The 23,141-nt window shown below is 36.7% G+C and overlaps 2 protein-coding genes across 15 annotated transcripts in view; one reads left to right on the top strand and one right to left on the bottom strand.

Moving 5' to 3' along the window:
* The window catches only part of LOC136347419 (trissin receptor-like), a 159,619-nt gene extending 138,056 nt beyond the window's left edge, over nucleotides 1–21,563 (top strand). For all 3 annotated transcript variants that reach the window (XM_066297402.1, XM_066297401.1, XM_066297400.1), the window contains 7 exons: nucleotides 11,980–12,124; nucleotides 13,851–14,010; nucleotides 15,271–15,468; nucleotides 16,187–16,318; nucleotides 16,910–17,086; nucleotides 20,945–21,129; nucleotides 21,207–21,563. In XM_066297402.1, the coding sequence (XP_066153499.1) occupies nucleotides 11,980–12,124; nucleotides 13,851–14,010; nucleotides 15,271–15,468; nucleotides 16,187–16,318; nucleotides 16,910–17,086; nucleotides 20,945–21,129; nucleotides 21,207–21,393 (1,184 nt within the window). In that variant the 3' untranslated portion in view covers nucleotides 21,394–21,563. The remainder of the gene's footprint in view (nucleotides 1–11,979; nucleotides 12,125–13,850; nucleotides 14,011–15,270; nucleotides 15,469–16,186; nucleotides 16,319–16,909; nucleotides 17,087–20,944; nucleotides 21,130–21,206) is intronic.
* Nucleotides 21,534–23,141, bottom strand: part of LOC136347405 (uncharacterized protein DDB_G0283357-like) — a 39,107-nt gene continuing 37,499 nt past the window's right edge. For all 12 annotated transcript variants that reach the window (XM_066297361.1, XM_066297360.1, XM_066297362.1 and 9 more), the window contains 2 exons: nucleotides 22,328–22,491; nucleotides 21,534–22,114 (listed from right to left, as the gene is read on the bottom strand). In XM_066297361.1, the coding sequence (XP_066153458.1) occupies nucleotides 21,985–22,114; nucleotides 22,328–22,491 (294 nt within the window). In that variant the 3' untranslated portion in view covers nucleotides 21,534–21,984. The remainder of the gene's footprint in view (nucleotides 22,115–22,327; nucleotides 22,492–23,141) is intronic.

The following is a 23,141-nucleotide window of genomic DNA, read 5'->3' as shown; positions in this document are numbered from 1 at the left end:
CCTAAATGCATCTATTCATCTACATAATTGTCGCTGCTGGACTACAAACAATCCTCGTTGGATGCAGACTCTACACACACAACATCCGTAAAACTCGATGTGTGGATGGGTATAATCGGTCACCAGCTCATCCATCGATCTATCTTTTAATAGAGGGGAATCCAAACAACGTATCACACTTGCTCTTGTTGCGAAACGAAATAATACCATCAATCGCCGCAATTTTCCCTGGAGAACTTGGGGACAAGTAACCCATAACATTTGGTTGCACTAGGATGGTGCACCGCCACACCATGCTATGGCTGTGGGAGAGTATCCTGATAAGATGTTCCCTTGGAGGTGGATCGGTAGAAAGAGATTCAATGGAATTGCCGCCACGATCTCCAGATTTTACGCTCTTCGATTTTTTCTTGCTGAAATCACTTGAAAGGTTCCATTTACAAAAATAGGCCACAAGATTTAGATGATTTATGCCTTAGAGCTCAAACGGAATTCGAATTAATAAAAAAAGTAACACTGGATAATTGCATAAAAGAGTTCGAGGAACGACTGAGTCGTTGGGAAATTCCTTCTGGATCCTAATTTCAGCCTTTATTGTAGGAGTTTCAATTTTGTTTGATGTAGCAGCGAGTTATTTTATTTTCTATCTAAAAATTTGATTTTTTAAAGAAACTGTAGGCCAAAGTTTAGTTCTTAGTATACCGCTCCATTCCTCATTGAATTACCTTTTACTTGAATTACTACAACGGAAACCTTTCTATTTAAAAATAAAAAGTTAGTGGGGGTAGCTGAATAAGGGTGGAAATTTCGAACATCGGAAGTGAATTATTAAATGTTTTTTTTATATTATAAAATTATATTAAGTATTTTTTTAAACCATCCTTTTTTGAAAGCCATAAACGCGTTGCAATATTTTTGACGAGCGCTGTATATGGACTATTGCTACAAATGATTTTAGCGGACATATTTGTCGAGATAATGGGATGAAGACTCACTCTTTGCATATGTGGAAAGGAGCTCTTGGCACTGTTACTCCAGAAATTAAAAAAAAAATGTGGCAAGATATACAAAAGACGAGATAGAGAAATGATTCGAGAGTGTACACGCATTTGATACGTTGAACGTGCAACCTGCTATAATTATTGGCCTGGATAGAAGTTGTGGTAGTGACTGTAGTGATTTTGATGATTCAGATAATTAGAAATATTTAAGTGTTATTCGCATCTGCAATGCGTTCTTGTTCAAAAAATTTTACTCTTGATTCTCAGCCTCAATTCCGGCAGTCATCATTGCTTTTCTCATAGCGTGGCGACGTTGTCGTCATCAAAGGCTATGACGAGCATGGAGAGTTTTATTTTACAAATAGCATATGTTCGTAATCCCCAAATTTACGATCTGACGATTTTCAATTAAATAAATACAAGCAGGAGCAAAGTGACATTTATTTTCCTAATAATTCATTATTATTTTGCTAAAAACCTTTTAATGATGAACTACAGCAATTCTAAAATTACACCTTTATAAGAACATTATCTTGTTTATCTTAAGCTTTATCAGAGGTAGGCCTGCGAAATATCATTTAACGCGCCGGTTTATGGGATTTTTTTGGTATCTAAGACTCCATATTAATAGGGATTTTAGCAAGACGTGTTTTTTGCGATTAAGAAATTTCATACGTATTACAAAATCAGGACGATGATAATTTTTGCCTAAAATACGAGATAATCTCACACTCTTAAGATAATACGACACCCATTGTTGCACGGTTACGCTTTTATGCGAACAATTTATTTACAATCTAAATAATCTATTTTTTGAAGAAATGTAGGTATTAAAAATTTCATGAGCTGTTTTTTGATATCAGAACACATCAGGACGAGAAGGGGAATTTTCGCTAATCTTTTTTGTAGAACGCATTGGTGAAAAAGCGTTAAAATCAGCGAAGTTTTTTAAGACTGGAACGCCAGCAGCTTCCCAAAAAAAGGCCTTTTTCGAGACCTTCGAACAACAAAATTCTTGTATACAGTGCGTTGCCCAAGCAGGCAGGCAAAATTTAAGAGGTTCTTCGAGTAATTTTATAACGAAAAGTTTATATAAACGTAGATCCGATAACGCTTCGTTTTCAAGATACAAAGGGTCAAATTGGTTATATTTTTATTATTTTTTTAAATCTTAAAAAATCTCTAACCGATTTCCTTTTAATTTGGCATTTACATATTGTTAAGCGTTTTTTTGCTAAAAAAAATGGAGGCCATTTGTTTAAGTGCAGTTGTAATGAGGCGTTTTTCTTGTTTGATTTCTCTCAAATTTCCGGGGTGAACACCCCTAGCAAAAGAAGACAAAAAAAATTCTTTTGTGCTACATTAAAAACCATCAGCAAGTTTCAACGTCACATTAGCTCGCGTTTTTTTGGTCGTTTAGAAGTTTTTTTTATTGTGACAATAAAAAAAGCACAACACTGTATATGCACAGGAGCCTATAGTATCATTGTGAAAGGCTTTTTTTAAACGTGGCTTGTAGATATAAAAATTATATTCGTGTACAAGGTGGAGTAAAAATTGAGCTTTCAGCGTTGCCGCCTTTCTACTGTCCAGATATTAATGCTCAAATATATGAAAAAAATTAGAGAAATCTGCTACTAAGGATTTCTGGATCAATCGGGGAAAAATCGTGTATTTTACTCCGAGGAAAGTTTAATTTTTAATATACTTTATGGAGAAATTAACAGATTAAACCTATTTAATTTCTATGTAGGGAAATCAAGTAATAAAAAAAATTCAGTTCCACCGTGCTTTACGATAAAATTGTTTATAATCACGCAGTATAATTATCAACCATGAAAAGGATCTTGATGCTTTTTTACACAACTACGTTATGAATTATTCCGAATCATAATGATTTAAAATGATAATGGATCATTCTTTAAAATTTTATTTCGCAGGAAATTATGACGATTCAGAATTTCCCATGATACTCTGAGAAGGCAAGATAAGGAATACTCTTTAGGACAGGTATGCAGAGTGTCCAACTTAAGGACGTCCAGGTCGCATAGTGCAACTACTACAGTCTGGAAGAAAAGTGGCGCATTCAAAGGAATAGTGTCGAGGTGTTAACAGATCTACAATCCGTTTTTGAGTTATTTTTTGGTATCCACGACAAACGTTGCGCAAATGCTCGACCTTACCAAGTCCAGTTTTAATCGTTAGGAAACTGTCTGATCGATTTTGAGTGGTGAGAACCTTTCTTTTCCGAGTTTTTTATTCTTTGAAATTACGCAAATGCTTCACATCTCGTGCCCTAATTTTTGCTCTGCTTCTACATGAAGAAAAGGTCGTCTGCGAACAATAATTTTTCCTGAGAGTGATATAATTCCATAAGAAACTTCATGTTCTTTCTCGCAGGGAAGATATTCGTTTTCGAGAAAGTGTTTTGAATGCCTGTGAAACATGTTTTCTGGCCCAGTTACTAAGGCACATACTTACACATATCGCTCATTATTTACCTAGGGAGCCGGTAAAGGTGATTCCCATGGAAATTAACATCAAGTCAAACATCATTGTTAACGTTACGATTCAGGTCACATTATCTTCTTATTTTTCTGATTTTGTTTATTTATAATTTAAATAAGTTTATTATAACTTTTATCGCATCCGTTAGATTTCTCAGCGCCGCGTACCTCGTGATTTAATTAAGCTGGAAGCTCTGGTCGTGATGACGCACTTCAGAGTCCTGGTGTTAGAACTATTGCTTAATATTCACGCTGTATTGCATCTTTATTTCATATGCATGCGAAATCTTAATTCATATTCTTCACTGTTCACTGCGTTGGTGAAACCAATGAGAGCAGACCTCATTTTTCTTACTAGGATAACATCAAATTTATTCTGAAAAATTAATAATCTTAATAAAGTAATTTTCATCTTGCAGCCACATTTTTGGGCTAATTGAAAACTTCGATGGAAGTTACTTGCTTAACATTAAATAAAGTTTACCATTCCACTCGCCTGACCTTAGGCTGTAAGTTATTTTTCTACGCTAATTTCCCATAGAAACTTATTCCACCATTAAGAAAACCAATTTTGTGGTTTTTAGTAAGTTTATTCTGAATACAAAAGTTAACGTGATTAAGAGCCATTGTGTGTGTTTAAGAGCCATTTTCATGAATGAAGATTCATTGATAAATTTACAAGCAACTTGTAAACAATTACAAAAAGCTGAATCTAATTCGAGGTCATTCGTTTAAGTCTCGTATAAGTAAAAACTTTAAAATATCACCGATTTTATGAGACAAAAACTACATTTGCGCGAATTCCAGATGGAACTCGTCATTAAGAATTAAGGTGTGATCGAGATTTAACTTTAGCTGCAGTTTTTTCTACTGAGCTAAACGGTTTCTATGCTGGAAAAGCAAATCGTATAAGATCGTAGAGATTATCAGATGTAATTCAGAATCTCAATTTATATTAAATTGGATTTAGGAACTTGAATTTCTTCTGCTTTTTCCATTCAATCAGATATCACATATTACAATTCACCAAATATGATATTAACTTCGATAAATCATACCTCTACGATAGATTGGATGTTAATTTCCATAAAGCTTCGAGTTTATCTAGTAGACGCGACTATACAGGGCGAGTCACGAGAAATCGTACACACTCCGACCATGGAACAAGAGTGCTAAACGACATATCAAGTGAGCGTTAAAAAATTGCTTGCAGTTTTTATTTTTATTCTACAGGGGGTTTTACACATTCTGTCGAGGAATGGTTTTGGCCATAGCTTTGTAATGCTATTTTGCTGGGTGTTTCATTTTCTGTTGAAAGAGTACGCTATTGTGTGCGAGTAAGATGATGCATTCGGAGTTCAGAAAATCCAGGACTATCTTCAAAAAATTTAGCAGTTTTTTGCCAGACCAAAAAAGTCACGTTGTATACGATTTTTTGAAAAAGCGTCTATGCACATTTACTAAAGGTTAAATGAACTAAGAGTTATACCCAATCGACATATTTGCCGTACTTTTCGTTGCTTTGTAAAAAACGAAAATTTACAAAAATGCTGCACTTTTGGATATTTGGGCATACCTACCAGCCTTATGTTAAATGCACTGTATTTGAAAATTAAATATCACAATTAATGGTAAAACGCCGGACTCTCCAATATTTAATGGAATCCTAATGGAGAAAATGATTCGAGACATATGTGTATAAAATCACAATAACTAGAGAAAAGAAAACTTACTTTTACTATTGTTGGATTGATGAAGCTAACTGCATAGAATCTATGGGTTTCCATTGTGAAAATACCTATAAGTAATAATTGGCAATAGTACATAGCGAAATTTTCATTTCCCATGGTGGATTTTTGAGTCGCAATACTAAAAATAAATCTCATTTTCTCTCTTTATTTCAATTTTCAAATGTCAGGTACGCCTCAAATCATTTTTTCATCATGATTTCATTAAACATTGCTTGTATTTTGTTATTAATTGTAATATTTGATTTCCAAATACTGCGTGTGCAAGATGAGGATAGTGGACATACCTAAGTATCCGCAACTGCAGCATTTTCGTTAGCTTAGTTTTTTCCAAAACAACGAAAAATGTGCCAAATTGGTTGACCCAGCGTGACTATTAGTTTGTCTAACTTTTAGCACATGCGCATGCCGCTTTTTCTCAAGTTCGCGCGCAGGGCGATTTTTTGGAGTCCGGAAAAAACCCACTAAATTTTTTTAAAGACGGTCCTGCATTTTGTGAACTCTTAATACAGTACCTTACTCAAACGCCACAGTGCATTCTTTCACTAGAAAACCTAAAGAAGGCCACTGGCATTACAAAGTTACAGCCAAAACCATTTTTCGAGAAAACGTGCAGAACTTCCTGTATAATAACAATGAAAAAAATTAGCAACTTTTTAATGCTCTCTCGATTTTCCCCTTAGTCATCCTATACCATGATAAAAGTATGTACAGTTCCTCGTGACTCATCCTGTATCTAAATGTCGATCATAATCGCGTCTACTCGCTTCGATGTAGAAAGCTTAAAACTCTATCGATCATTGCTCGAACACAAGTTGTAAAATTGATTGCCACTGGCACAGATGCGGTGTTAATCATGAGACTTCATTCAAAATTCATGGGCTTAAAAGAGCATAAATCGTTATAGATTGCGCTCATAAAACATATATTATCTGAATGTAACTAATCCTTTAAAACATGGTTCCCTGGTCCAGACACTAACTGCAAGATTGGCCGTGACAAGTCGCAATGTATTAAATTTCATCTTGTATTCGGAGAGATCGTGGCAGACATTTTCATTTTGTGCCAACATGTGGAATGGAATTACTAGGAATGAGTGCAAGCCGACTTAAACGCTGCTTTTATCCTAATGGGCATTTTATATGCGGCGAAAGTTAATTTTCCACAACTTACGCGGATATTTTCATCGGAAAAATTACTGGGTACTGCATCGGGAACATCTCCAGAAACAAACGAATTTGCGATGAAATTAGTACAACTCGACCAATAGCATTGGATAGACGGCTTACAGATAACCGAAATTTTCATCGAAAGGTCATATCTAGGGCGATGAATAAACGTATCTTCCCCTTCAATCTGCCAGAGTGATCCCAAAAATAAGGTCTGCGATTTTTTTTTCCATAAAAAAAAGTTTATTTTTAGTGAAAGTAAAGTTGGAATTTTTTCCCTATTTTCCATATGATCGCCATTTTGGGTCGATGCATTTGCAGCAGCTTTCGTATGCTCGTGTCACGCCAGCTCGCCGCCTTGCTGCTGAAGAAGCTTCCGACCGCTTCCCTCACTTCAACATCATCACTGAAGCGCGCGCCGCTCAAATACTCTTTCAATTTGTGATGTTTTATTGTTTTCCACGTGATCGCCACTGGGTTCCAAATTCCAAGTGTAGGGGGAGCAATGATGGTTTCCGATCCAAGCACCTGCAGCAGAGCGGCGACCGTGAGAGTGACGTGGGAGCGTTGTCATGGAGAAGACATACCCCCTCCTCGCTCGACATTCTTCTGCTTCCGTTTCAACTCACCCGTCTGTATCTTTTGTGAATCGCACAATATCTGTCTGCTTTTATTACGCTTCCATGGTCCATGAAATTGCCCAACAAAACCCCCCTTCCGATCCCATAAACATAACTGCCATAACTTCGCCGGCGAACTATGTTTGTTTGCTTCTAGGTGTTTTTGGGAGAAGAGGAATGCCCCCATTCCGTAATTATTGTTTGGTTTCAAGTCTGAACGGAAACGGCTAGGTTTCATCACCTGTGGCAGTCTTATCCAAAAGTGGTCTATCTCGTGTGTACAGTCCCAAACAAACTCGTGGAAAGAGTCGACACATCGCCATTTATGGTATTTTTTACCGATCGCGGAACCCATCTTGAGCGCATCTTCCGATATTTATTTATTTTTTTTTAGTCGAAATGCCATGAATGGTGCTGTAAAAAACTTCAGGAACCAAATTGCAGAGTTTATCGAGAGTGACCTTCACCACTGCCTCGTCAGACCTTGATGGTCTTTCGATTTATTCTTTGCCGTGAATTTCTATGCGACAATACGAACTGTTAATTCTCTACACGACTTGCGGATAGTTTGTACGTCTATGCACGATTCTCCATCGACTTCCATGATTTGACGATGGAAGTCGATTAGTTCGGTTGCTGCGAGCGTTTAACTCCATTACAAACGACTGCGCTGCCATTAAGTACTAGATAAAAGTACTAAATAAAAAGACAAAGTAAACGATGGTTTGCTTGAAAGAGAGAGAGAAGCAAGGGACAAGGCACAGGGTGGCCCACGTAAGATGGTCTATACGTTATCTCAGAAACCGCAAGTTTTAGAAAACAAAGTTTGACGTAAAAGTTATTCAGTTTTCATGATTTCATTTGAAAGTATTTTCGAAGCTACAGAGTGGTCCAGAAAACCGTGCCGTGACTAAAATAGATTGCTTAAAGAAGAATATCCTACATTTTGTTACGAGTATTAATTATGCTTGCAATTAGAAGTATTTTTAGTCATTACAAAATATGAAAAATGCTTACCAGTTTTTGAATTAATCCAATTTAACGCAAAAATCGAAGGAAAAAAAACCTTCTGAAATTTGGCAATATATTCACAAGATATTAATTAGATCGTTTGAAAACGTGTCCAGTTAAAACCAAAAAATTGTTCTTTTAGGTTATATTTTTGATTTTCGAGAAATTTTGTACCGTGCACGAAAAAAAAATCAAAACTTTCCACATTTCAAATGCTTTAAACTAGTTCAAAAAAATACAGGATATCCTATTTAAAAAAAATCTTGTTTCAGGGGCTTGAAATGTGAAAAGTTTTAATATTTTTTCACAATCTATAAAATTTCTCCAAATTTAAAAATTTACTCTAGTAGAAAAAAATGTTTTTTTGTCACGTCATAGTTTTTTGGACAACTCTGTAGCTTCGAAAACTTTTTAAAAAATTCATGAAACACTGCAAAATTTTAATATTCTTTCTATACCTCACAGTTTTTGAGATAAGGTAATAAAGTATCTTCGTAGACCACCCTGTATAATAGTTAACAGTCAGGTGAAATGTGCCCGAGCGCTTTCATATCTTATTTTTGGAATTATCGTCGCATAAAGAATCATTCAGAATCATTTCGGAACCCTGTTAGGTGCATAAAAACCAACTTCCAGGAGAAAGCAGATACACATCTACGATGCTTTCTGATTTCATAAATGAGTTTTCTTTACGATCTCCGCAGAAATTACAGCTCTCTACGAAACCCGAAAATAGTGTTTTGACGGGCGAGGCAAGCATTCGGGAATATTTCTCGGGCCTGGTATTTTTTCCGGTCACAGGCATTCTCAACCATCTATAAACAAAACCTGGATCCATCTGGGACAATAACTTCTATGATGCCAAAATACGCAAGACCACAATGTCTCATTCTTCAAGATAGATTCAAGCTTCATTCAAATGTTATGGGACCGAGAGTGTCCCGTATTTCGCAACCAGGGAAAACAACAGTCGGGAAAAATATTCTTATGCAGCTTTTCTCGTGTAGATTATGCTTTAAGTGAAAAAAAGGATTTGCATCTCGTGGGAAAATCATATTCTGGACCTCTGATGCTTGCTGGCTGGCCTATCAATTTACATCTATCTATCTATCTATCTATCTATGAAATTTCGAAGTCTAAAATTTAAATATTCTATTTGAGGCAAGATTGCCATGGGAAATGGAAGGTTGTAGGTATTATATATAAAATTTGAGCTATTCCCATAATATGAGCATAAAGCCGGATAGATAAACTGGATGTTCGATTCAGATTTGGCATTGATTTTGATACTGAAAGATGGACATCGATAAATCGAATTATTCCATTTATATAGGGTGATTTATCAATTGTGAGACAACCAAAAGCTGAAGATAATACACGTCAAATTGTGACGATTGGAGAAAATACATCTTATCCGAAAGTTAGTAGTTTCGGATATACGGGGTAATGAAAGTTAAAAATTTGATTTCTTCTTTTTGGCCATTTTTTTGAAAATGTTTATGTTAGACACTTGAAAATTTGTAAAGTTTTTTTTAGGCCACAAATAACGGACGTTTAGCAATTTCCCTTTATCAATAGAAGGAGCCACTCATGGCCGGTTAGAGAGAATTTATAGTCAACAACTTTTTACCCTGTATCTGTAACATGAAATTTGATTCGAAATCTAAAAGAGCAATCATTTTTCAATTGATTACGAGTTCTTATTTCATTTCGGTATCTCGATCCGTTTCAGAGAAAAATTCATTCAACGAACGCTGTGCTTAACTTTGATCATAAAAGAAATGAAAACGAAGCAAATCCAGTGTATCTTCATTTTCAATTGCAAAACGTAGATTCTTTGTCGCCCAAAAAATGTATCATTACAAATTTCCCAGTATCTGACCTAGATATATTCCGAATGATGACAAAAAATTAATTCAAATTTTAGCTTTCAACACCCTGTATATGTCCCAAGCTATCAGCTTTCGGATAAGGCATTTTTTCTCCAATCGTCACCATTTGATGTGCAGTATTTCTAGCTTTCGGTTGCCCCAGTGTTTATAAATCACCCTATACACCTCCCCTGGTGTGAAGTTGCTGCTGACCCTCCGTTCAGCCGCCTTCGAACATAAACCAATTTAATCTTTTCGACGTTCGCGCTCGTAGCAAAATCGAAGTGATGGAGCGCCATCGTTCAATTAAATCAGTCGTTGAAGACATGAAAAATGGGGAGTTTTTGTATTTAAGTACGCAACACAACGCCAAATCCAACGTGAGCTACGAATGCAGCGCTGATATTTCAAGCTGGCGCCAGTCAAATCCAACGCCAAGCTTATAAATCTGGTTTAATGAAGATTTGACGATATGCGCTTCCGATTTAAAAGCCAATTCTGGCGAAATTTCAGCCGCCACCACATGTTGGATATTAAGGTTGCCTTTATGTTTAAGCTAATGCGGTAAAGCCGAGTCTCCACAGGGACATAACTTTGGTGAATTTAACCGATGGTTAAGAACATCAGTTCGGAGAAAAAATTCCTTACGACATGGGCCGTAAATACAACTATTTCCCCGGAAAACGAAAAGGATATTTTTTGAGAAGTGGCAACGTCGCGTCGTGCTTATTTCATTTTAATATCTGTCCTTAGTAGCCACATAAACTAATTAGTATGCAGTTTTACATAAGTTTTTTGGGTTCGATACCTGTTAACTGCCAATCCAATGCTCTATTGCTTCAACCGCAAAATTTACTTGTGCGACCCTTTGAAGGGTCAGGTTTTCAGGGTTCAGTGAGGCGGTGCCGCTTAACTTTACTTTTACCGGTTAAATTATCTTATTAGTTATTAATTAAGTTTTAACTTGATTTTAGTAATGTTTTTGTCAAATAATTTTACCTTTTTTTACACGTCAAAAAATCAACAAGTGTTAAGTGAGCTTTTTAGCATTTTATTAAAATTTTCAGTTTATCATAGCCTTTCGATTACCAATGTGGTTTCCCTGTTAGCGTTATCATTATTATTATTTTGGTTATTTTTAGGGCTATCACGGCTTTAATTTTTGACGGGTGATTCCGAATAACCTCTCGAAATTCTTAAAAAAAGAAAATTGCCCGTAATGACCAATTGTGTATCTACAATAAATTTGAATTTCATCTGGCGTATCGCAGACAGGATTTTTTTCCACGACAACCGACACAGATGCGAAGAAACTACAAGATGCCGAAAAGCGTCTACATAGAATAAATAAATCATTTTGTCTTTTAGAATCTACCGGCGGAGCGCCGGGAAAGAGTTGGGGGGAAGAAAAACAGGCACAACCTCTGACAAAATATCACCCCGTGGATTGTCGAATACATTTGACATACCCAAACACGTAAAATTTACACAGTAAACCATATTAAAAATCTCAAAAACTGCAGTCTGGTCAACAACCGTCTTGTTTCATCACGGCAACGCATTAGTCCACACTTTCGTTATCGTGATGACTAAAATAATTCAATTCGGTTCCGAGCTTTTTCTTTGGCGGTCCTATTCGCCAGATTTAGCCCCCTTAGATCACGTTCTATTACCGAATTTGGAAAATCGGCTCGCTGAAAACTGATTTGCCAATAATGAAGAGGTCGGGTGCGAGGTTGGTACCTATTTTAATACATTCGAAAATTCTCGCTGTAAAAAGGGTATGGAAGCTATAGAGCATTACTGAGACAAGTGTGTCAATCTCGACATCGAGACTATGTTGAGAAATGATGTAATGTCTTCAAATTTGTTTTCTTTAAGTGTTAAGTCCGGTGCTTCTGGAACTATCCTCATGCTTCGTATCGAAGAATTTTTGGGTCAAGCTGTTTTTTACTTGTGGTTTTAAGAGCGGGCCCCTCTGTACTTGTAAGAAGTTCGCATATGCCAATATAAGCTGAAAACGCAACAACCCGTTTTTCTCTTTTATTTCAGGAAACCTTCTGGTGATACTGGTGGTGACCCTAAGCAGAAGACTGAGATCCATCACTAATTTCTTCTTGGCCAATTTGGCGGTTGCCGACTTTTGTATCGGCATCTTTTGTGTCTACCAAAACCTTTTAATCTACCTGATCGAGAAGTAAGTAAATCCTATTATCATTTTTTAGATCGAAAGATTGGAAATGTCGATATATTGTATTATCTGTCTTCGCAGGAAATACAGCCTTAAAAAGCTTATAAAATAATATATGAGCTTTCAGAAAACAGTGCTGTAAAAACAAATTTTTTTATTATTAAATTTAATATATCATCGGCTTGGACCGTAAACCTGTTATCTATTTCTGTCGCATACGATATACGGTCACTCAAAAAAGTATCCGTACAGCCGGAAAAAAATTCTGTAAACCGTAACTTTTGACTGATTTTGTTCAAATTTTGTATAATGAAAATCCAAACCGAAACTCAATTTGCGTAATTGAGCAACTTTTGAAAATTTAACTTTTAGAGTGCTTTCTAGCATTAAAAAAAAATGTTTTGAAAACTTCTTGTGCGGTGGAAATTTTTCAATGTAGTTTTAACATTCTTGCAGAGAGGATTTTTCTTCATATATCCTGAAAAATTGATCAAAATCGAACCGCAAATAAGGGAGTTGCAGCTCTTTAAAGTCGTCAAAAATGTCAAAGTTTCGTCATTTTGCGCGAAAATCGTCACTCTTTGGCGTTTTTGACGACTTTAAAAAGCTGCAACTCCCTTATTTGTTGTTCGATTTTAATCAAATTTTCAGGATATATGAAGAAAAATCCCCTCTACAAGAATGTTAAAACCACATTGAAAAATTTCCATCGCACAAGAAGTTTTCAAAACGGAGTTTTTTTTAACGCTGGAAAACACTCTAAAAGTTAAATTTTCAAAAGTTGAATTTTCATTATACAAAATTTGAACAAAATCAGTCAAAAGTTACGGTTTACGGAATTTTTTTTCAGCTGTACGGATACTTTTTTGAGTGACTGTATAATTCGAAAGGGAAAAAGATAACACGTCGACTTAATAAAACGATTAGCTTCAAAATTATATTTAAGTTGATAAAAACACGTGATGAGTAAGACTACTTAATCCTTAACGTAAATATTCTGGAACCTAAGTCCGCCCCAGGTTCGGAAAAACCCCTAATACTCGCTTGACAAGGAATTTTCCCGAACACCCGTTATCATTTTGCATGGTTTTGTGCATCATTACTCCTCAGCTCAGTTAACGAATATATTCAGATTTCGTGCGTTTTTGATGCTTTATCAGGCAAATGGTCGAAATATTGCAAAAATCGGCAACATTATAGTTAAATTCCCATGGTTTTGGATACAAAATTACCAAAAAACCAGTAAAATTAAATATAAGCCCATCATAACATTAGACGTTTTTAGCATGGGAATTAGCAGGTTTTCTCAAATGGAAAACATAATTTCTGGTATTTAGCTGAATTTCTTTAAACATTTTACAGATGGCTGTTTTTCAATTGCTGATTCATAATATTGGAATTTAGTGTTAAAAATAGAAATTTTCTGGCGAAAGCTCCCTTGCGCGTCTAGTAAGTGAATAGTGAATAACAATTATTGTTATTGTAAATGTCGTCAAACAATCTAGCCGATTTTAGTAAAGTGTTTTCTCCCTCCTATTAAATTCGTTAATGTTGACATAGCAGGTTTACACTCTAAGCCGACGATATGTAACAATTAATTTATTGTTAAACAAAAAATTGGGCAACAACCAACCGAGAGGAAAACTTTCCCGCATCCAGGTTCTTAGTCTGAGTTTATTTATAAAATGTACGATTTGTAATTCCTGTTTCTTGGCAATTGATCCTGTTTCAGTTGGGTGTTAGGAAACTTCATGTGCAAAATGTATATGTTTATCCAGTCGCTGAGCAGTACCGCAAGTATCTTCATTTTGGTGGTTATATGTACTGAGAGGTACTTTGCGATCCTCTATCCGATTACGTGTAAACAAATTTTGACGTCATGCCGACTGAAGGTAAGATCATGTTTATTCTCACTTAAATCACGCAAATGAGAAAAATTTTCGGCACGATGGCTTAGTGTTGTCTTATCCAATTTTAATGGATAATATTAACCGGCGGGTTGGGGCCTCGCTAAACGAAAGCTCGATGAAGCGCTACTGAAAAATCATCCGAACGTAAATTTCACAGATTCAGATTTATAGTGAACATTTCGGCCTTAAAATTCCTACACGTAAACACAGTTAACTCACTTTTACATGTTTCGTTAAAAAGTGATGATCACGCTAACGCCGTATTATTCCGTCCTTCCATGTATTATTATCATTAGATGCATTAATAGAATGAAAGTTTCTATGGAAACCCCGCTTTTTCCCAAGTATATTTTATCTTAAATTGCGTAGCATCAATTTGCGTCATGCAGAACGACAAAAAAGTTGGAAAAATTGTTAGGTCAGTTTCATTTCATTCATCAACCTCCACCTTGATGGGGATCTTTTAAATGAGGCAACGCAACTACGTTCATTATTATTGTGATTTACGACATCTCTCAACCAAGTACTTGATAATCGATTCGATATCCCTGAAGGTAAAATAGGGAAGTAAGAAAATACCATACGACTTGGGGTAATTAGCTCCTCGTTCTGGGGCCCGATTCTTGAGCGTAGCTTATCTGCTGGAATTGCTCATGTTTGGACTATCCCGATCATTTCAACGCTACTCCCAGGGAGCTTTTTACTCCCCGTGTTCAAGAAGCGGGCGCCAGAAGGTTTCGTAGGTGACGTCACGATGTACTCTGTTCGGTATACTTCCAACGGCTATGGAAATCAGTGGCCCATATCAATAATCAAACACATCGCGATTTTGTTAAGACAAGTTCAATCAAGTCTTGCTTTAATTTTCCTTTCATTCCCTTTTCGACACATTCAGCTCCTTACAAGTCACAAGTATTTATTTGAAGTTCCGTTGACTTTTACCGTTTATGATGTAATGGTGAGCGGTTTTCCTCAGGTTCATTGCGAATTTTTTACGAGAAACTCCATGAAAACCTCAAGGTTTTTACCTTTTCTATTCCATCCTAGTGTCCGCTAGCTGACTTTCAATGCTCGACATTGTCTTAAAATTTCGTAAAATTTCAAGGGGTATGGCAACACTAGCTGGCATTGATCGTTTGAATTCCGACGAATATTTGAAGAGAAACGCTTAAAATTTTCCTTAAAATATTTCGCGTTTTTCCACTTCGCTCTTGATACGACCCTGCCTTCATTGTCTTTTAGGTGATAATCTGTGGTGTTTGGATAGTGTGCGTCTTCTACAGTTTACCGAAATACTTCTTGGGCAACGCAGTCACTGTAGCAGGAGTCTACAGTAGCAACGAAACCGTTTGTATCTTAAACCGACAAATGTACGACTCTCAAGTTTTCGACATGGTCCATTTCGTACTGTTCTACGTCATGCCTCTGGGCGTGATGTCTGTAAGTACCAAAAAGTCGCATCTTAACAATACTTTTTAGATTAATGTTTACGATCCTCTTTATTTCACACTTTCATTCTGCAGCACTAAGCATAACAATATTTCTTGACTTAACGTTGAATTCCCCAGGAAAACAATACCATTATACTTAAATCTCGTTATGGTTAATGATATCAGTAGGTCGAGCTAAAATGCCTCTGCATTTATAAAAATCTTCCCTTCGGAATTAAATTTCATTTAATTTAACGATGCCAAATGTTTTTCAAATGACTTAGCTCTGACTTGGCTCAGTAGTATTGTGCGCTTCTGCCTAAGTATAATAATTTCTCTAATATCGTCAATTTGTCCGTAAATGGCATTAGAAAAGTTAAACGCTCCGAGTACACTTATCGATGATATTGGTCATTCGCTCTATGTGCTCTCGACATCTGAAATTATAACATAAACGATATCATCTGCATTAGAGCAACAAATTTAATTAATCAAGCAAACAACTAATCCTGGCATATTAAGCTTTTTAACTATGTATTAACCTGAGCCGTGCTTTACGCGATATTGCAGGTTCAGCTGAACTGGATTTTCCACTGGTGTAGCAGAATTGGAATCTGATTCAGTTATTTCTCCATGAATATTTTAGCTTAAGGATTTTACGCGCCTATTTTCTCTAATTTTAATTTCAATTAAGTAAGTTTGATTCCAATCGAGGCTCTGTTAAACAGCTGCTTTACACGAGAATAGCGGTTTGCTTGTGGAACAGCAGCCAGCAACTGAAGAAACAGTTAGACGCCTCTTCAAATTCCAACCAATACCAATCGCTCTGCAAGAACTCTACCAGACAAAGGAGTGAAAGGGTGAGTACCTTTTTCCGGATAAGTTTCCATTCTTGCGTGACTCCTTTCCGTGCGATCCCCCTGAAAACTAATAACATTTCTCTCGAGATAAACTGAGCAATTATTTCCATGGACATAATATATTCTCCATTAAGTCTAAAGCCGTAAATGCGTTTTTTGATGCGTTCGGTCCAGTTTGGCGGAGAGTATAAAATTTATATAAATAATAATTTTTTTACTATTTAGTTCCAATATCAATTAGAGTAATTTACGTTGACGTTTCGTTTATTTAAAAATGAAGAAATAAACAGTTTAAACTATTTATCAGCCAATTTGTTGCAATAACACGGATTCCCATCTAACAAAATATATCTCTGTTGGATCAAAGGGTTTCACAGCTTGATAAAATAGCGATGATAATCAGAAGTAGATGTGAGGATTTGAGTTCAGCGATCTAGGACCATCGCTTTTTATTTAGTTAAGATCTAATTTTGGGTAACTTCACATGGAAAATAAATTCAATGAAGACGGTAAACCAAACGTTCCTTTAGCTCGTTCACGAATTGTTGGTATTCTAGCCTTGTCAGCTATTGCCGCATTAACCCATTTTAGACGTACACAACGAATGGTACCATTCCCTATCCCTCCCCCACGCCACCTCCTGCAAAAGTTCAACTTCAAATCCGAAATTCCGGAGGGTCCTACCAAACCAGTACTGGAGGAAGTCCTGCCTGCAGCGAAAATGTACTGCGGGCAAGGAAAGGAGTTATTAGGATGCTTATTATTGTTGTGAGTATAATTAAGCACCGAAGTAATACTAATAAGGCACATACATATTTTCGCCCTGTATAAAGTATTCCCAAATCAGCTCCCAACTTCGGGTATAGAGCTTTCAGCCGAACCCATTTGCAATATCAGCTTAGCTAATAGGAGGCCCTCTGTTCCACGCTTTGCAAGGAATATTTCACATTGGGAAAGGTTCCCGAGATTTCGATGAAAAAGACTAATCAATTTTCCACCTCTTTCGATGTAAATGTGACGTGATAGAGGATCGGAGTTTTACAATAAATAAATAAATAAAACAATTGCAAATGTACAGAGTGTTCGTTTGAAAAATTACCACGAGAAATATCGTAAAAACGGAAATGCATGTGAAAGTACTTAGTGAAGTAGACTTCCAGTTTGCGAAGGGGAACCCTTTTGATGTACCCCGCGTATACTCGATTCTCACCCCTGCCACCTCGCTGCCCCCATTTGAACGTTTTGAGTGGCACCACCGACCGGGTTGCAAAATTTATTAAAGATAACAAATCGGCGAATCAAAAAACTCAACTCGTCAAAGCGTTTTCGAAAAGGAACAAACTGATATCATTTTTCAAATGTGTTTGAGTACTGATCCCAGAGAAAAATGAATATTTTTAATTTGTCAAACGGTAAAAATTCTTTCTGCTGATTGGATTAGAATTGAAGTAATTAAAGATTATAAATTTAAGATGTCGAGTTCATTAAACATCAGCAGTTCTAATACTTCACAGTAAGTTAAGACTATAAGAGCGATGAAAACTACATAATCTGTCTTCTATGTAGATTTATGCACAACCACATCGCAGTGTAAACTCGATGCCCTTTAATGGGAAAACAAGTCATTACTAAACTTGAAACACAAGCAGTTTCCTTGCTCTTTTTGTCGCTGGAAAATAGCTGTAATAACCCCATTAAACACTTTTAAACATGTAATTGCACTTACAGAAAACTAGAAGGATTCATGGGCTGTAATTCAGAATAAATGAAATTATTTAAAGGTAATTTTGAGAATTGTGTGGTTTTCTGATAAAATTTACCTGATTTTCAAATTACTAAAAACATCGTATTTCGCCCACTAATTCTACAGGGTGTTTCATAAACAGAGCCTGAAACCTCCAGACGCCATAGAACTCAGAAAAACAAATGTAATATTTGGATCGAGTAATGTTAGGTCCAAAATTATTTCGTCTTCAAGATACGGAGTATTTAAGTTTTTTTTTTTAATTTTTTTTTTTAATATTTCAAAAATGGTTTGAGACAAAGGTGTGAAATTAAAGACACGTTGGGCGTAAGCGTAAGTGGGCAGAATTTTTTACCTACGCCACTCAATTGGATGTTTTTAATGAAAAAATGGTACGCCACTGACATTTTTAAATACAAATATATATTTTTTAATATTCCTTCAATTCTTACCATACTTTGGAAGAAGAGTATTATTCTCTTATACACCCCGTTTATGGGACGGACTTCATATCTACGAATTTATGATCTAAAAGTGCCCCCCTTAACAGTAAAATTGACGAATTTTCCGAAGAAAAAAATTCCATTCAAGGTATTTCAAGTAGACTGTTTTAATGCCGCGGAGAAAACCAAAGTGTTTAACTCCCCTTGAAGAATCCCTTGTGTTTCAGAAGCTAAGTAAAGGTGGAAGTGTTTCAAATTTATCCAGTAAATACAATGTAGCTAAATTTAGGATTTGCAAAATAAAGCGAAGAAAAGAAACCATTTTAAGAGCAGGAGCAGACACATATGCTGGACCAGGTAAAAGAGAAACACTTGAAGGGTCTGGATTGCCGCAAATGGGAAAGAAGTTATACAAATGGTTTCTAAGTCAATGAAATAAAAATCTTGTTGTAAGCGGAGAAATGATAAAGTAAAAAGCCAAATCCATACATTCTGAAGTAAAGGAAGCTGATATGGAATTTACGATGGTAGTGAGGGATGGCAACCGAGATTTAAAAAAAATATTTGGAATTCGGTTTTTAAAAATTACCAGGGGAACAACCTTACTCGCAACCGGAACTTGTGGACCCTTTCAAAGGGCAGTGAAAAATAAAATGCAGGAGTTGAAATTACATTAGATCAACTTTATAGCATCGATGAAACAAGTTTGCACTGGGAACTTCTGGCGGACAAAGCATTCGTTTCATCAGCGGAAAAAACAGCACCTGGACCAAAGACTGAAAAACAACGAATAAAATTTATAGCTTCCATAAACGCTACTGGAAATCATAAAGTAAAACCATTAGTTATCAGTAAGGCTGCCAATCTAAGGTTATTTAAAAACTTGAACTGTCGCCTTGATCATGAACACTCCAACAGAGCGTGGATGACTGCACACATTTTTAAAAAATGACTTCACCATTCCTTTGTGCTTCAGGTAAATTTGGTTGTGTGTTTTTCTTGAAATCGTGACGTAAATTTAACTACTCGTTCGTAGATTACAAGTTTTTTGTCAAATAAAGGTCTCCCGACAAGAACTTTACTTCTGTTGGATGGCGCGCCACGTCTCACTCAAACGAAGAAGGATTAAAGAGCGAAGATGGGCAGATGCTAATAATGTCTCTTCCACCTAACGTTACGTCGCTTATGTAACCTACGGATCGAAATGTTATGAGGCTTACAAAATTACATGCATTACACCTCCTTACCGATGTTCTAGTAAGCGATTCAAACATAACTGATAAAATGAAAAACCCTCTTATTAAGGAAACCGTTGTCAGCTCAACGGCTGGATGGAATCGACTCGATTCACAATTTATTGCAAAATGTTTGGGGAAATATTTTAGAGAACACTGAAATGTCTAAGGATGACGATGATGAATTGCCTCTTTCTGTTTTAAAACGTCGATGGGACAGTGACGATTCCCTCTCGAAATCCTGTGATCTGAATACACTAGCACCGCAAGTGAAAAAAAAAAATGTTAAATGTGTTGTTACATATGTGAAGGTACATTCAAGCAAATTGATGCATTTGAATGAAATGGTGCTGACAAGGAATGTGAAAGCGACCGAGAAGAATGTGAAGTTCGTGTAGTCGAGAGTCTTCAAGAAACACCAAGTAAGGTTTCATCGGACGGCGCTATAACTGCCTTGAATACCGCAATCCGGTGGGCTGGAGATGGTGGCGTGAACGTCACAGACCTCATGGTTTTGACAAAACTAAGAGAAACAGTCTTCGTGGAAGAAAATGACAAATCCTAAAAACCCAGCCAGGATTCCAGACTTTTTTGTCACCAGGTAATCTGCATTCAGCTCTGTTTGGATCGCCCCCGTTTACGTGAATAAACCGCTAACGTGAACGTGCGTTGCTTTATTTTGTTCACGGCATCGAGTGGGTACTGCAGTGGCGTACCATTGGTTTCATTAAAGCGTCCCACTAAGCAGCCGCACGGACGCCACTTACCTGAGTCGAAGCGTAGTGCCTATTTACCCCACCAAAGCGTGTCCCTAACTTCACGTCCCTGTCCCAAACCATTTTTAAAACTAATGAAAAAATCTTTAAAAAAATAAGAACTTAAAAACACTGAGTATCTTAGAAACGAGGCGATTTCGGCCCTCACTTCATTCGATCTAGATATTTGTTGTCACGAGCCCTACATCCCTCGAAAGGTTGTCGGTATGTTTATGAAACACCCAGTATTTTATACACTCGATAAACCAGTTTTTGCTTTCTTAATATTTCTTTGTTTTATGGGTCTTTAAATTCCATCCATGTTTCAACTCGGCGCTGAGCCCTTCACCGCCCTTTCCCATTAGTTCAAATATTGGTTCTTTTGCCAACGTACACGCATCAGTGTTTTAAATCAAAATACGTTTTAAGTTATCCTTTATGTGGTTTAGGTAGTGGCATTCGCAGTGTGCAACCTGCCCTTCCACGCCAGGAAAATGTGGCAGTACTGGTCGTCAAACTACCACGGGAATTCGAACTTCAGTGCCATCCTTACACCGCTCACAGTATTATGCACCTACTTCAACTCCGGAGTTAATCCACTGTTATACGCCTTCTTGTCTAAGAATTTTCGAAGGTAAGAGACCCCCCAAGCCTTCAGATTCGGTCTTCGGAAGTCTCTTTTGGTGTTCCCTGTTTCAATAATTATTTCAGGGGCATGCGTGAGATTCTCTTCTGTTCTCCGTCGAGAAGAACCAGAAACTCGTCGTTTCACCACAGAATGAGCACCCGAAGCCCCAGAGGTATCTTCCACAGGCAGAGCAGCACGAGGTCCACTCTGAGAGGGAATAACGTTACTACCGTAACCGTTATGCACGAATATAGTTCTGATGAAGTATGAGACTGAAGTCATTAAATATTAAGGAAAGTTGTACAGACAGCTAATAGGTTTAATGTGCTCTATATGTGTATGTATTGAAATACTTACTGTAAATAAATTTCAATTCTAAACACTTGGTATGTTTCAATCAAAACTCAAAATCTATCAAAAAGTTTATTAAACTCGACATGGCAACAGTAAGAAAATCCATACAAATATGCACTAATAATTAGGTTTACATATTCAGTTCAGCATCACAATAACTAATGGACTAATGTGACTATAAGCTAATTAAAATAAATATTTTAAATACCCAAAACCGTCCCAATAGCAACTTTAGAAATGCGCAGTACATTTCCAAAGTCGCTTAAAGCCTTTTTGGTATTTTTTGAAAACTCTCCGTTCTCAAAAAATATTCTTGCGCCTTCGTCTAACTATAAATTAAGAGCCTTAAAATAAGGATACGTTAAGCTTGATCACTGCAAGTACTACCCCGAAGTCATGAGTCATCAAAACGAGGCTTGAAATCTTAACTAATGAATAATCGACGTAGAGCAAAATATAATCTAATTAATCCACTATTTTCTCTTAATTGATCTGGTTTTAAGCAAGTTATAATGGCAAGGATAGTTCTTTCCTTCTTCGATACGAAACATTTGTAGTTTCCATGGGGATTTGCCACTTGCTCCGTTCCAACTTGTAGCCTGCGCAGTGGAGAAGTTTCGCGGTTCTTTCACATTGCCTAGAAAATGGTTTATTAATGGTCACACAATAAAATGGAAAACTGACGATTGTAACAAAATGGAAGTGGACTCGTAAGCAAGAAGTGACTACAGTTTGCGTTACAGAACAAAGGATTGATAGTGAAGAATGAGAGAATACATTCGAAGAGAAAAGTCATTGTTACGTGTGAAAACTGCGTGCAAATTGTAAAGCAGACCGAGAGGGACCTTACCGAGTAATTTGCCAGTAAGCAAATCCTTCTGGACACTGATACAAGAATCCTTCCATCTTCCTGTGATTTCTTTGACATTTCAAAAACTGCTCGGAACATTCGGCGGGTTCCATTTCGTGCGATCCCTCATGAGGGCACAGAGATCGTTTCGTTGGAACGTGGATCTAAAGAGGGGAAAGAAAATGAAAAGAAAACTCTTCTTGGTGGGTTGAAAAGAGGTTGTGATGAAACGGAAATTCGCTCCGAGAAAAAGCTATCTTATAACTGGGTCTACTACTGATTAAACGAAGAAACGGGCACAAAGACGAAGAAGATTTTTTTTCAAATAGGAATTACCCCGAGGGCTCAGTTTCCCGTAACCCTATCAAAATGACAAGAACATTTTTTACGTGTGACTTCTTTCCATTGAAAAACAAATAATGAAAAGCCAATTAATTATTTTTCTTCTCGAAAACTGAACTTATATTTATAAGGCGTAACACATAGCATAAAGCATGGGTAGGTATCCTCAAGGAAGGGAACATGGTCCCTGAATGGAGGAGATAACTATAAATTCAAATTCTCATAAGTAAGATATTGGAGTAATCCTAGACAAAAAGCTCACGTGGTATTATACACTTAAGCTGGCTTTATAGTTCCATTAACGTAAGCCGTAAGACCTAGATGTAAGCCATCAAAGGTGTGCGAAACGTAAAACATGCAACACGAGATGTGCAGCGTATACTGCTTGGAGACATAACGACAGTTGTCGAGAAAATATAAAGCACACTGAAGGATCGTTCGCGTTCATTTGGTGTGCGATGATTCATGTGAA

This window comes from Euwallacea fornicatus, chromosome 28, assembly GCF_040115645.1.
Source record: "Euwallacea fornicatus isolate EFF26 chromosome 28, ASM4011564v1, whole genome shotgun sequence".
NCBI lineage: Eukaryota > Metazoa > Arthropoda > Insecta > Coleoptera > Curculionidae > Euwallacea > Euwallacea fornicatus.
Note: the sequence above shows the minus strand (reverse complement) of the source record. Positions and strands in the feature narration are given on the sequence as shown.